This window comes from Vicia villosa, linkage group LG2 (genome assembly GCF_029867415.1).
Source record: "Vicia villosa cultivar HV-30 ecotype Madison, WI linkage group LG2, Vvil1.0, whole genome shotgun sequence".
Taxonomy (NCBI): Eukaryota; Viridiplantae; Streptophyta; class Magnoliopsida; order Fabales; family Fabaceae; genus Vicia; species Vicia villosa.
Window position 1 is genome coordinate 95,289,962 of NC_081181.1, and position 13,139 is coordinate 95,303,100.

The window sequence follows — 13,139 nt, forward strand, 5'->3', positions numbered from 1 at the left end:
GATAAATCCATGTTTTTTTTAAGTTTTGGGGTTTTTGAAGATACATCATCGAATTAGGGTTCATACACTAAACCCACGACAGCAACCCCACATTCTCTTTTGTTCTCAAACTCAATTACTCAAACACGCAAAACCCCCAAAATCTCTACTTTTAAAACTCATATCAACTAATGTCTACTCATTTCCACTAATTGCAACTCATTTCAACTCCTTATTTCAACATATTTCAACAACTCTCAAAGCTCCAAATTTAAGTAAAATTCTCAAAATCCCTTGTTCTACTTTGCATGTCTATAATAACTTGTTTAGAATCATTTAAAGTTAATAGGTGGAAGTATAACTTGTAAAATGTGGTTGTTTGGTGTAAAAATTGCATTTTTTGGTGATTTAGATTGAAGCTTCCAAACTGGCAGTCGTAGGTGTTTTCGGAAGTGCATATCCAAAAACACCTCTTAGGAGTTTCGGATATGAACTTCCAAAATTATGCCTGAGTTGTTTTTTTTTTGTTTTTTCAAACTTGTTCTTGTTCCTTTATTTGAGTACTCATTATTTTTTCTAGAAAAATGGTTGAGATCCCGAATAAAATGAGACTCGGAAGGCCAAGCTAAACTACTTCCGCTCGGCATGAGAGAGTTGAGTAGTCTACGAGGGTTCAAGGATATGTCCTCATCTAGGGATAGTAAGGAGGAAACCGAGAAGGTTCATGTTACATAATCTGTGCAGGTTAACCCGGCGTATCCAGGAGGGTCTTTTGACACATCCCTCTTGATCTATTACTCTGATCATGTCGCTTGACATGTTTCCACTAGACATGTATATTTTTTATTACAATTTTTCATTTAAATGATATACAAACAAATATGTTAAAATTGATATTAATATTTATCTTTACAAGAACATATGCATCTAAAATATGTGAACCACGCGCGAAAAATATTTGATTTGTATCATCCTGATGCAGATTGGTTTAGGGAAGCCATTTTTGGCTCTAGACTTGCTAGATTTTGTTGTTCCGGTAATAGCACTATCAACCACGGCATGCAAGGGGAATTCGTCGAGAGATGGCACAAGGAGACGTCATCTTTCCATTTTCCTGTTGGGGAGATGACGATCACACTTGATGACGTCGCTTTCCTGCTACATCTTCCTATCAAATGGAGTTTACTTAACCACTCCCATATCACTCGTGATGTTGCCACTGAATGGATTGTTGACTATTTAGGAGCTCAGCCGAAAAAGGCATATGAGAAGTGTTCCTCGATTAATGGGGCTCATGCCAAGTTCTCATTCCTGAAGGACCTTTATCACAACCACCTTGTTATGGCAACTGATTCCAAGACCGAGGGTGGTAAATTATTTGCTCAGTATCACCGTTTGTGTGCTTTAAGGTGTTACTTCATGTTCTTGGTTGGCACGTCCCTTTTTGTGGACCAAAGTGCTAACTACGTGGATGTAACATACCCTTGGTACTTCATTGATTTGGATAAAGTGAGGGAGTCGAACTGGGTGGCCGGCTGTTTGGTATACCTATACAAAAGCTAAATGAAGTCTCTAACTAGAGGACCAGGTAGCTGACAGGCTTTGGTACACTGATGACGGTACCTTTCATTCCAAGTATTAAATTTAATTTACTATTAATAATTTGTTCTTACATGACTCTTATTCATTTTTTCTGGGATGAATCATTTCTCACTTCCATCAAATTCATGGTTTTGATCTTGATTCACAATATAGAGAGGAGATGCCGAGGGCTGCCATGTATATCCCCCATAGAGGGGGAATCATGTTGTGATGCCGTTCCGGGTGTATTGTAATGGACTATTCATGATGACATCCTATGGACGTCGTTCGAGAATCACAGGGAGATTGTCTCATTCGACTCCATTTCATTGTACTCCGGGTGGCTGGTATGTGGGACTGACACTATGGTCAAGTATCTGTCGGAGCAATGCATGCGGCAGTTTGGCTATGTGCAGACCATTCCCAGATCTCCATTTCAGGCTGCTACTGACTCCATTGTCCACCGTAATCTCGATGACATCTTTGAAGAATGGGGGCATCATATGGTGTCAGAGGAGTATCAGATGATGTAGGCATCCAACTAATACATGACATGGTTCTACACAGTGTCACTAGATGCTCCTGGACGTCGACCTATGCCAGCTCATGAGGAGATCTTGGAGAACTAGCAGACCTAGGATGACCATGTCACTGATCTCTTGCCGATCTATCAGCGAAAACAGTTGATTGGACATGAGGCTTTGGACTTAGGTATCATTGAGAGGGGCAAATCTGAGGCGGTGGCCATCATAAAGAGGATGGTAATAAGGGAGGCAGCGAGTGTGGTGGAATACAGGAGACAGAGGAGGGGCTAGGGGGTCAGGTTAGACATACGCGGTAGGCTATGCCTTTTTTTTATTCGAGAACAATTTATGAATAATTTATGTATTTTTTTTTCAGAACAATATATTGTGTTTATTATCTTTTTTATTTCTTATCATTTTCCGTTTGCGTTCTTATTATCATTTTAATATAATCATATATCGAAACTTTGATGATTTAAAAAATATATATCATTGTCCAGGGTTTCAAAGATACATATATGAAATACCTTTCTTACGTATTAAAGATGCTTTCGAAAATGCATCTCCGAAACAACCTCTTTTATAGTGCGTTGGGAGCTGAATCTCCGAATGACATTTTAGAATTTTCAGGAATTTTTTTGTCACCCCTATAAAATGTATAAAGAAATTCCCTTGGAAAAATTACTATTGGGCCTTGCTCAAGAAACAATGGTGTTTTACATAGCATCATTGAAATGCCTTCCTCCACTTCGAGTATTAAACAAGGATAATTGCAAGGTCATTTCTTTTAAAAGGAAGAAGGAGTGTGAAAGGAAAAGTAGATATGTTTGTCAAGGAGCTATGATTAATGAGCCTACTCAAGCTTCACTAAAGGTCACCCCAAACATTGAGTTAGAATCTTTTAATATTGTCACAAAATTTAGAAATATCAAGTCTTGAATCTCAAAAAAACGAAATAATTTGTAACATCACACATACATAGTTAAATAAAAGATTATAAATTTAATTTAAGATTAAACCATCATAATAAAATAAAATAAAAGAGTAGTGTTATATAGTAAGAATCATTTGAGCAAGAAAGACAAGAATGTATACTTGTCATTATTTTAGAGGATAATTTTAAATTAATTTTAAATTTAATTTCCTTTTTAATAGAAATCAATATCATAGAATAGTAGTAATAATGAATGGTAGTGATGAATGATTGAGATTTAATTCTTGTCTTTCTTGCTTTTATACTTTCTTACTAATAATCATTTTTCAAAATAAAATTAGTGGATGCATAAAAAAATTTATCAAAAGAACTATATATATTATCTTTTTTACGACTTCGTATTAATTTTTTTTACGAGTATCCGATGATCATTAGTATCCGTATTATTAACAATTGTTTTCCTTCTCCAATTTAATTTTCTTAAAGTATCCAATCCTTAACCCACTACTAGAAATACTCAAATTTCCTGCGGATTTACCTGCGGATTTTAGCTAAATTTCCGCAGGAAACACGTTACCTGCGGATTTTCCTGCGGTTTTATGTCCCCAGCTAAAACCTTCGTGGGTAATATTTTCGGCAGGAAGTTCGGCAGGTAATTCCGCAGCTAAATCCGCAGGAAAAAATGCGCAGGTAATTCCGCAGGTAATATATTTTTAAAATAAAAAAAATTATCTATATTAGTATTTGCTTCCCCTAGCAGTATTACAGGGAGGGGTGTACCATGTGGTGTTAGACTGCATGCAGGTCATTAACAATTATCTATTACTGCATAAACTAATTGCGTAACATCATTGCCACATTATCTCGACACCCACTGCCTTAGGCACCCTACCAACACCAGATCCCTTGCTGATAATATATTAAAATCCATCCCAAAGACTAGAAATTAGAAAAGGAACTCTAGGAAAAGAAAAGTCTTAAACTAAAATGAAAAGTGCCGGTAATAACGGTAGATCCTCACATTTCCAACAATCATCCAACATTCATTTCATATCTAACCCAACTCTGTCAAGCCACCATATGGCAGGAAAATGACTCAAGCACAAAAACTCACTAAGATACAAAAAATCCTACTAAGTAGAACCAAATATAGATAACACAACAGCCCCATAACAGTACCAAGTATAGATAACACAACAGCCTCATAACAGTACCAAATATGGCCAACCAAGTAAACACACGCCCATATCAGATTCATAACGAGGGTAAAAAAACCAGTAGAAATGTTACCCAAAAATTCAGCAACTGGGACAAACAGGACATACTTTTTTGATTGTTACTCTTTCATGATTACTAGATAAATTGTTCCACTCTTCCTCAAAGGTCACATTACCTATTACAAAACAAAATGCAAGTCAAATTCCATACACCATAACTATAAACTCATTACAAATTTCATAGTTTTTTAGTGTATAATTAATATTGTTTATATATAATTATTGAACTCTAATAATTTTTTGAATTTAAATTGGAAATGTTACTTTCAAACCATATCAAAAAGTGAGATTCCTACGTCTTAACTATCCCTCCATCAAAAAATTATTTATTAGTTATCCTTCTAGTTGAACAAATTTAGACAACGAATTGTTCATAAATATAATACATACCTTGCAATTCAAACTTAGAAGAATATTGACATAACGGTTTGAACTCTAGTTTGATATACAAGAAAATAACACGAACTGTTAGTTTGTCAATTCAAACTTCAAAAACAAAAGGGAAGGAAATACATACTTCTTCCTTTCCTGTTAGTGAATTGTCGAAGGGAAGGAAACAACTTCAAATTTTGCTAGCAGATAAATTCCTGTGCTAAAAATATTAGGACTCAAAGCATAAGTTTAGACATAATATTCGAAATTCATAAGTAAATAAGTGTTACAAAAGTGTGAGGCATACCTATTGATGAAAACCAATATCCTGAGTGAGTATAGTTGGAGGGATACAAAAACGCTACTACTGCAATAGCTAAAGGAAGCATTAACTGGAATATCAAGCAGAGCCGAATATCCCCGTAAACTCTGCAACCAACTAACTAACATATCCTGATTCAGCATAAAAGTTAGCTGCAACTTCAACACTTCAAAGCATATAACATTCAGGAGAGAATAAGCATGAGACTATTATTTAAAGGAGAAAAAAAGAGTACCAACCGTTCATAAACTACACTGGTTAACATCCAACCTAATACACTTGCAAATTGCTTAAAGTGCTTATTTATGAGTCTTTTAGTCCATTGTTGTCTTTTAGTTAATTGCTTATATTGATTGCTAAAATGCTAGTGAAACAACAAAAAAAGCATTCATTGTAAATAAGAAATAACAAAAATTGATTCAGAGAGTATTTAATTTTGTTCTTTACCTTCCGCATCGTATAATCTTCTCAATGCTGCAGGAGGCCATTGACAGGAGTGTTACCCATGAGAATGATTTCGTCAAAGTCGAACGCAAGTTTACATGTGAACAACTGAAACAAGGGCTCTCACTAAATGACAAAAGATAAAACAAGATGAGCAAATCTGGTCCTAAAACTTAACTATCAACTCTCTCACCTAATATTAACTCTCTCACTAGTAAATAAAGCAATGACCTTAACGTCGAGGAAGCAATGATTACGACTTATGCATGTAAGAACAAAACAAAAATACTGACCTTTATATTCAATGCATCTTTTCATTATTGGAGATGGTGAACACGACGAGTCGTCTTTGTAAAACTGCGAGTCAAGAACTGATACGGGACTCGGTTGTTGTAACTCAATATTTCCGCTATATTGTTCAGTAATTAACCTATGCACCGTAATTAAACTAATATCATTAATCTATTAATTAACATCCAATACCATTAATTAAATTAATAAAAAAATTAAATATCCAATTTAACAAACCTCTGTGTCGGTGTGTGAAGAGGCACTGAAACTACTGTCAGAAATAGTGAATTTACAAATTCTTAACAGCAGCTATAATAGAATGTTATATCCCCCTTCACTTTTACATATCCTGATGGCTTGTATCCTGATGTGTTATCCATTTCACTATCATGAAGTAGACCTTGTAGTTTGTTGTTTTCTAGATTCCTGCAGAATCAAAGACATTGTTTAACTAGTAGGAAAAGTAATAGGGAAAGAAATGATAGTGACAATACAAATGAAAATAAATCGCTTGTTGCTGGGAAAGTATTTGAGCACCTATGATTAGAAATAACTTCCATAACTGATATATTGATGTGAGAGCTCTGCAGCAGCTACACAAGCATCATCGGTATAACGGAGCTTGTGGTGAATCTCATAGCGCTCTCTTAGCCCTTTCAAAATTTGTATGGTTTCACTCACAAAGTGATCTTTCAGAATTTAAACCTTTCATACTGATGATTAAAATGAACTGTTGCGAATGTGTGCACATTTTTTGCAGATATAAGTATTCCAAAACTAATTATTGAACTTCAAACCATACAAAAACATTTGAATTAGTCGAATACCATTTTAGTTAGTGAGAATGCCTTGAGAAATAAGAACCGAAATTAAATAAATTATAAGAAATTCAAACAAACCCCTTGTGCTAGGGCCAGATTTGCATCAATATGGAGCTGAATGAAATCATCAAACTTGGTTCCTATCAAAACTGATATTACAGTCTTCAAAAATCAAGCATACATCACAACTGAAGAGCGTAGTCTCCTGACTAACGAAAGTGATCAATCTGCAAATACAGTAGCATGTCGCTTTAGGTTAATTAAATAGCCGAATTAATTAAAAACTAATCAACCAATAACCTAATGATATGTTACCTATCAACAACTAATCCCTGATAAATAACCTGCATTGCTGAAACTGGAAGGCAATTAACAAACATAAGATAACCATATCAACACATTTCATGAACCAAATTAATAGCAAATATCACTGTATCCAGTCTCTTGAAAATTGGAAGTGACAATCTAAAAGTTTCATATATAGAGATAGGATAAACAACAATAAAAGTTATGTTTCACGAATTTATATACCGAATATAATAAACTTTGGAAATGAGTTTCCACACAGATTATAATAAACTTTTGAAAATATTAGGTTTTATTTACCTCTTGTCATCTCATAACTGGATTATGTTAGGATCAAGTCTTCAATCATCTTTTCCTTCTGTCCTCTGTTTTGTCTAGATAACCTCATCACCATCAACATCGAATCTACTATTTATCAACTCTGAAACAAAGAACCCAGGGTTAAAATGGAGTGAAGTAGGGGAGAAGAATGAGTATTTACACTATAATCCGCGTGACAAAACGCGCTGAAACAACCCTAGAATTGAGATGAACGAATGGATGTGACACAGTCGATAACGATGATTCACGATGTTGCCGAAGCGCTTGACGGAGATGATTCACGAAGATGCAGGAGCATTCGAAGGAGAGGACTCGCAATGGAGAATAGACGGAGACGGAGGACTCACGAAGATGCAGAAGCATTCTGGTGGCTGGAAACCCCGGAGCGATTCACGACGGCGAGAGAGAGAAACAGAGGTTAAGATTGGAACACACGATTAGGTTTTCCTTTATCTATTCTCTATGTTAATATATTTTAATTTGTAATTTGTAACATCAATAATACTCCTACATCTCTCAAAACTTATTTTAACAAAAAATATTAACAAAAAATATTTAACATTATTTAATTCCAACAAAAAATAGTAAAAATGATTTATAATTTTAAAATCCTATATAAAAATTGATATTTTAACAAGATTTTAAATATAATTTCATATTCCACATTATTATTATAATAGGATTTCTAAAATTAAAACTTTATAATAATTAACCATTGAACAAAATATAATTTTATATAACACAAAATGTATATTTGATAAAAGATATTAAATTTAAAATTTAGAAATAATTTTAAAATATATTAAAAGAAAAATATATTAAAAGAGAAATTAAAAAATTATATATAATATTTGTTTCAGTAAATTATTCTTTTAGTGATTGATTATTTGGTCTAATATATGATAGATAGTAGGTTCAATTCCTACTCTAGAAATTTTATCAGATTTTTGTTTTCAATTTTTTTAAATATTTTTAATATTTGTTTCAGTGAAATATTTTCTAATGGTTTATAATTTGGTCCAATATAAGATAGACAGTAAGTTCGATTCCCACTTTAAAAATTTTATTAGATTTTTATTTTTTCTATACATTTTTTTAATTTTATTTTTCAAAATTATCATACCGTTTATTAAAATATGAATTGAAGAATTACATTAAAAAAATAACTTTATTAAATTTTTAAAAAAATTAAGAATTTACTATTATGTTTAAAAAAAAAATTATTACTATTATTTTTGGAAAAAAAACATTTTATTTTAAAAGAAATATTTTTTACAATATTTTTTATTCACAAAATAATAAAATATAATTCAAAAGAAAATCCGCAGGTAACTCCGCAGGAAAGTTTTCTGCGGAATTACCTGCGGATTAGATAATGTAGTTGGTTTTTAGTCAAAATAGAGTTTTCGCAGCAAATGTTCCTGCGGAATTACCTGCGGACTTCTTAAGGTAATTTGGTCTTTTATTCTAAAGAGGATTTCGGCAGCAAGATCCGCAGGTATTTCTGCGAATTTACCTGCAGATTTATTTTCCGCAGGAAAATTTAATTTATTTAATTTCTTCCTAGAAAAATCCGCAGGTATACCTGCGGAAATAATTCCGCAGGAAATTCCGCAGGTAAATCGTGTATTTCTAGTAGTGACCCAAATTTTATGCTTTTGCAGCCTTGTAGTGTTTAAAGAAACTTTACTATAAACAATAGAGAAAACATCAAGAGATAAATGGAGGGAAGAATTGAGCACTTCTGGGGAAATAGCTTAGGATAAAAGAAGCCAATGAGTTAAATTTGGGAAATATAACAATTATAAATAAATTTAACAAATAAAACATCAAACTATAATATATTAAATCAAAAGTGTTCATTCTCATATTTACACTTCAAATAACTTGTCAAATCATTAATAAGAACTTGTGTGGCATATATATATATATATATATATATATATATATATATATATATATATATATATATATATATATATATATATATATATATATATATATATATCAAACTATAATATATTAAATCAAAAGTGTTCATTCTCATATTTACACTTCAAATAACTTGTCAAATCATTAATAAGAACTTGTGTGGCATATATATATAACAAATAAATTACTTTTAAAATCTCTGATGTATTTTTGTCAAAATTTTATTATGATTATAATCACAAATAAATTTTATTCAAAACTAAAAATAAATACATATTTTTAACAACTTAAATTTATATATCTAAAAAAGAGGTATCAAAGAGACATTAGAATCTAAATATAAAAAGAATAGCACAAGTAATATCCTTTTTAGTTATTTAAATTTTTAAAATTAAGTTGTGTATGTCACTTGCAGCTTGACAAAGCATGAGCTAGCTGACGTGGAAGAATGATTGGTTGTAGCTCTACTATGTCCTAACTGAATAGTTTGTTAGTTACAATTACTTACTTGTATATAAAGCTTGTAACAGAATCGTAGCAAGCTAATGAATGCATAGCTTCTTCTTCTTTCTCTTTCTCTCTGCACTCTTCAAATTTTCTTCTTTCTCCATCAATGGAGTTTTTCAGCATTCATTCATGGATTTCATATGCTTAGATGGTATCAGAGCAGGTTCTTCCTGCTCTGCTCTCGTTGCACAAATACTACCGTGATTCAAGCTTTCTTGAGGAGTATTTTGTAGTATCTTTTTCTGTTTGTCAATTCTTTATTCGTAGTTGTGTTAGCGTGTTCGTTCAATGACGAGAAACAACAATAACAACAATCAGGATCAGCTTGATCCTTACTATATTCATCCATCGGAGAATCCGTCGACGGTATGTGTAACTGCAGCATTGAGTGGCGATAATTACCATGCTTGGTCGATGAAGATGAGGCGTGCACTTGCTATGAAGAATAAGTTCAGATTTGTTGATAGATCGATAGAGGTTCCTAATGAAGATGATCTGAACTATGTAGCATGGCAAAGGTGCAACAATCTTGTTCACACATGGATTATCAACTCTATAACGCCTTCGATTGCTCAAAGCGTGGTGTTCATTCATAATGCTGTAGACATGTGGAATGATCTTAAGGATCGATTTATAAGAGGAGACCGCATTCGTGTGGCACAGTTGTATCAAGAAATATCAAATATGAAGCAAGGTAACAAGAAAATTTCTGATTATTTTACTGAATTGAGGAGTTTATGGGAAGAACTTGATCAGTATAGACCTATGCCAAATTGTACATGCCGTATTGCATGTGGTTGTTTAGCAATGAGGAATAGTAGAAGTTTTAGGGCTGAAGATAGAATCATTCAGTTCTTGATAGGATTGAATGAGGAATATCATGGTGTTGTGTCACAAGTGTTGTTGATGGATCCCTTGCCACAAATCAACAAAGTTTTCACTTTGGTCATGGAGCATGAAAGGAAGATCTGTGGAATAAGTTTTTCTGCTGGTAATGTAATAGAGGAGGGATCTGGCATGGTTAATCCTGTTGAGGGATCAAAACAATTTGGTAGAGGTAGAGGTAATGGAAACTTTTCTTCATGAAGAGGGAGAGGAAATGTGAAGGTTTGTACCTTTTGTGGAAAGACATGGCATATCATTGATAATTGCTATAGGAAACATGGTTATCCACCTAGTTTTAGTAGAGTTAACTCGTCAGCATCCTATGAAAATTAAGTTGAAGTTGAGGATTCAGATGCAAAGGGAGGTGCTGCAACTTCCTCAAGTGAGAATGGTAGTATGACACTGACCAAGGAGCATTATGCCAACTTGATGGTACTCTTAGAGAAGAGTACAGGTTCTGTGAATCTCACTAAGGGAGGTAATTTCAAACCTTATGCTTATGTTGCTAGTTTCAATGCTCAAAGTAATGTTGATTGGATTTTGGACACAGGGGCAACTCATCATATAAGCCATTCTTTAGAATGCTTTATTAGATATGAGAAGATAATTCCTATGGTGGTTAATTTACCTAATGGAAATTCCATAGCATCTTCTATATGTGGTAGTGTGCAATTGTCTAGTGAACTAATTATTGATGATGTCCTATACCTGCCTCAGTTTGAAGTGAATCTTATATCTGTCTCAAAGTTATGTAAGGAGCAAGAGTGTGTTTTAAAATTTGAAACTGATAAGTGTGTTATACAGGCAAGGAAGGACTTGAGGAAGATTGGTTCAGCTAGAGCAATTGATGGATTGTACCATTTGGAAGCTGCTACTTACAAGGCCTGTAGAGATAAAAAGGCAGGATTTGTTTCTAGTATTTTTACTTGTAACAATAAAGCTAATGAGTTAGCTCCTTCCATCTTATGGCATCTAAGACTAGGGCATTTAGCATATGATAGGATGGAAAGGATGAGCAAAATGTATAGCTTCATTCCTAAGAGTGTACACACAGCTTGTGATGTGTGCCAACAGTCAAGACAAAAATGTTTGCCTTTTCCTATTAGCAATAATAATGCTCATAATGTGTTTGATCTAATTCATCTTGATGTGTGGGGCCCTTTCAGTACTATTTATGTCCATGGTTTTAAATATTTCTTGACTATACTTGATTATCATAGTAGACATGTTTGGGTTGTTATGTTAAAATCCAAATGTCAAAGAGTACAAGAATTTGTGGCCATGGTAGAAACTCAATTTGAAAAGAAAATTAAAATGGTGAGAAGTGATAATGGAACTGAATTACACATGCCAGTTTATTATGCTTCAAAAGGAATCATTCACCAAAGGAGTTGTGTGTACACACCACAATAAAATGGAAGAGTGGAAAGAAGACACCAACATATATTGAACATAAGTAGAGCACTAATGTTTCAATCTAAATTGCCTAAGAAATTCTGGTCCTATGCGGTTCTTCATGCTGTTTTTCTCATGAACAGGATCCCTACAAAGTTGTTGAAGAACAAGTCATCATATGAAGTTCTCTATGGAAAGTTACCTGAATTGAGTGCTCTTAGAGTGTTTGGGTGTCTGTGTTATGGATCCACATTGCCTAACAACAGACATAAGTTTGATCCAAGAGCAAGGAAGTGTGCTTTCTTGGGATTCAAGCAAGGTATGAAAGGATTTGTTCTTCTAGATATCAGCATTTATGAGATTGTTGTATCTAGAAATGTTAAATTTTTTGACATGGAGTTTCCTTTCCATGATAAGTCAAGTCATATTGCTCCTACTTGCATCTATTCTGATCAGTCTAGAAATCTCTCTAATTTTTCTATAACTGAAGATGTGTTAGATGCTTCTTCAAATGGAACAATGTTTTCTCTTGATCATAATGTTCAGTCTGCCTCTACTGAACAAAATGACTCTATTGTGCCATATCCTCTCAATGAGCAAACTTCTTATGATGATATTGAAGTTACCAATACTAATTCTATTGCAAGTTGTTCGCCTGATTCTACTAATCAGGATTTATCTCTCAATTCCACTATCTCGATTCCTTCCTCAAATGAACACAGAAGGTCCAGTCGCATTTCTAAACCTTTTTCTCATTTGAAGGACTATGTTTGTAACTCCATTATTTCATTTACTAGCCAATATCCTATTTCTAACTATCTCTCATATGCTCAGTTGTCTCCCTCTCATCAAGCTTATGTCATGGCTTTATCTTCTGAAAATGAACCACCTAACTACAAGGCAGCTAGCAAGGATCCTCGATGGGTTCAGGCCATGCTACTTGAGTTGAATGCTCTGAATCACAATCAGACATGGGATCTAGTGGATCTCCCTCCTAATGCCTATCCCATTGGAAGCAAATGGGTGTTTAAGATCAAAAGACATGTTGATGGATCTGTTGATAGATTTAAAGCAAGACTTGTGGCATAAGGTTTCACACAAACAAAAGGGCTTGACTACTTTGAAACCTTTTCCCATGTATAAAAAATGTCCACCATTCGTGTGCTTTTGGCTCTTGCAGCTATTCATGGCTGGCATCTCCACCAGTTAGATGTGAACAATGCATTTATGCATGGTGATTTACACGAG

The 13,139-nt window shown here is 33.7% G+C and overlaps 1 protein-coding gene and 1 long non-coding RNA gene across 14 annotated transcripts; one reads left to right on the forward strand and one right to left on the reverse strand.

Moving 5' to 3' along the window:
- Positions 1–900: 900 nt before the first annotated feature.
- On the forward strand, positions 901–2,093 carry LOC131649617 (protein MAIN-LIKE 1-like). The gene is made up of 2 exons (XM_058919367.1): positions 901–1,521; positions 1,962–2,093. Exons 1-2 carry the CDS (start codon positions 901–903, stop codon positions 2,091–2,093), a joined length of 753 nt encoding a protein of 250 aa, XP_058775350.1.
- A 1,664-nt stretch (positions 2,094–3,757) lies between these two features.
- Positions 3,758–7,651, reverse strand: LOC131651658 (uncharacterized). 13 transcript variants are annotated; one of them, XR_009298462.1, is made up of 6 exons: positions 7,152–7,651; positions 6,861–6,903; positions 6,262–6,772; positions 5,962–6,150; positions 5,727–5,863; positions 3,758–5,559 (listed from the first exon to the last, which is right to left on the reverse strand). It is a non-coding gene; the product is annotated as an uncharacterized LOC131651658 (long non-coding RNA). The 13 variants fall into 13 exon arrangements; XR_009298465.1 differs by having other exon boundaries at positions 3,758–4,411; positions 4,686–4,730; positions 4,813–5,559; positions 6,262–7,651; XR_009298470.1 differs by having other exon boundaries at positions 6,262–7,272; positions 7,368–7,651.
- Between the last annotated feature and the right edge of the window lie 5,488 nt (positions 7,652–13,139).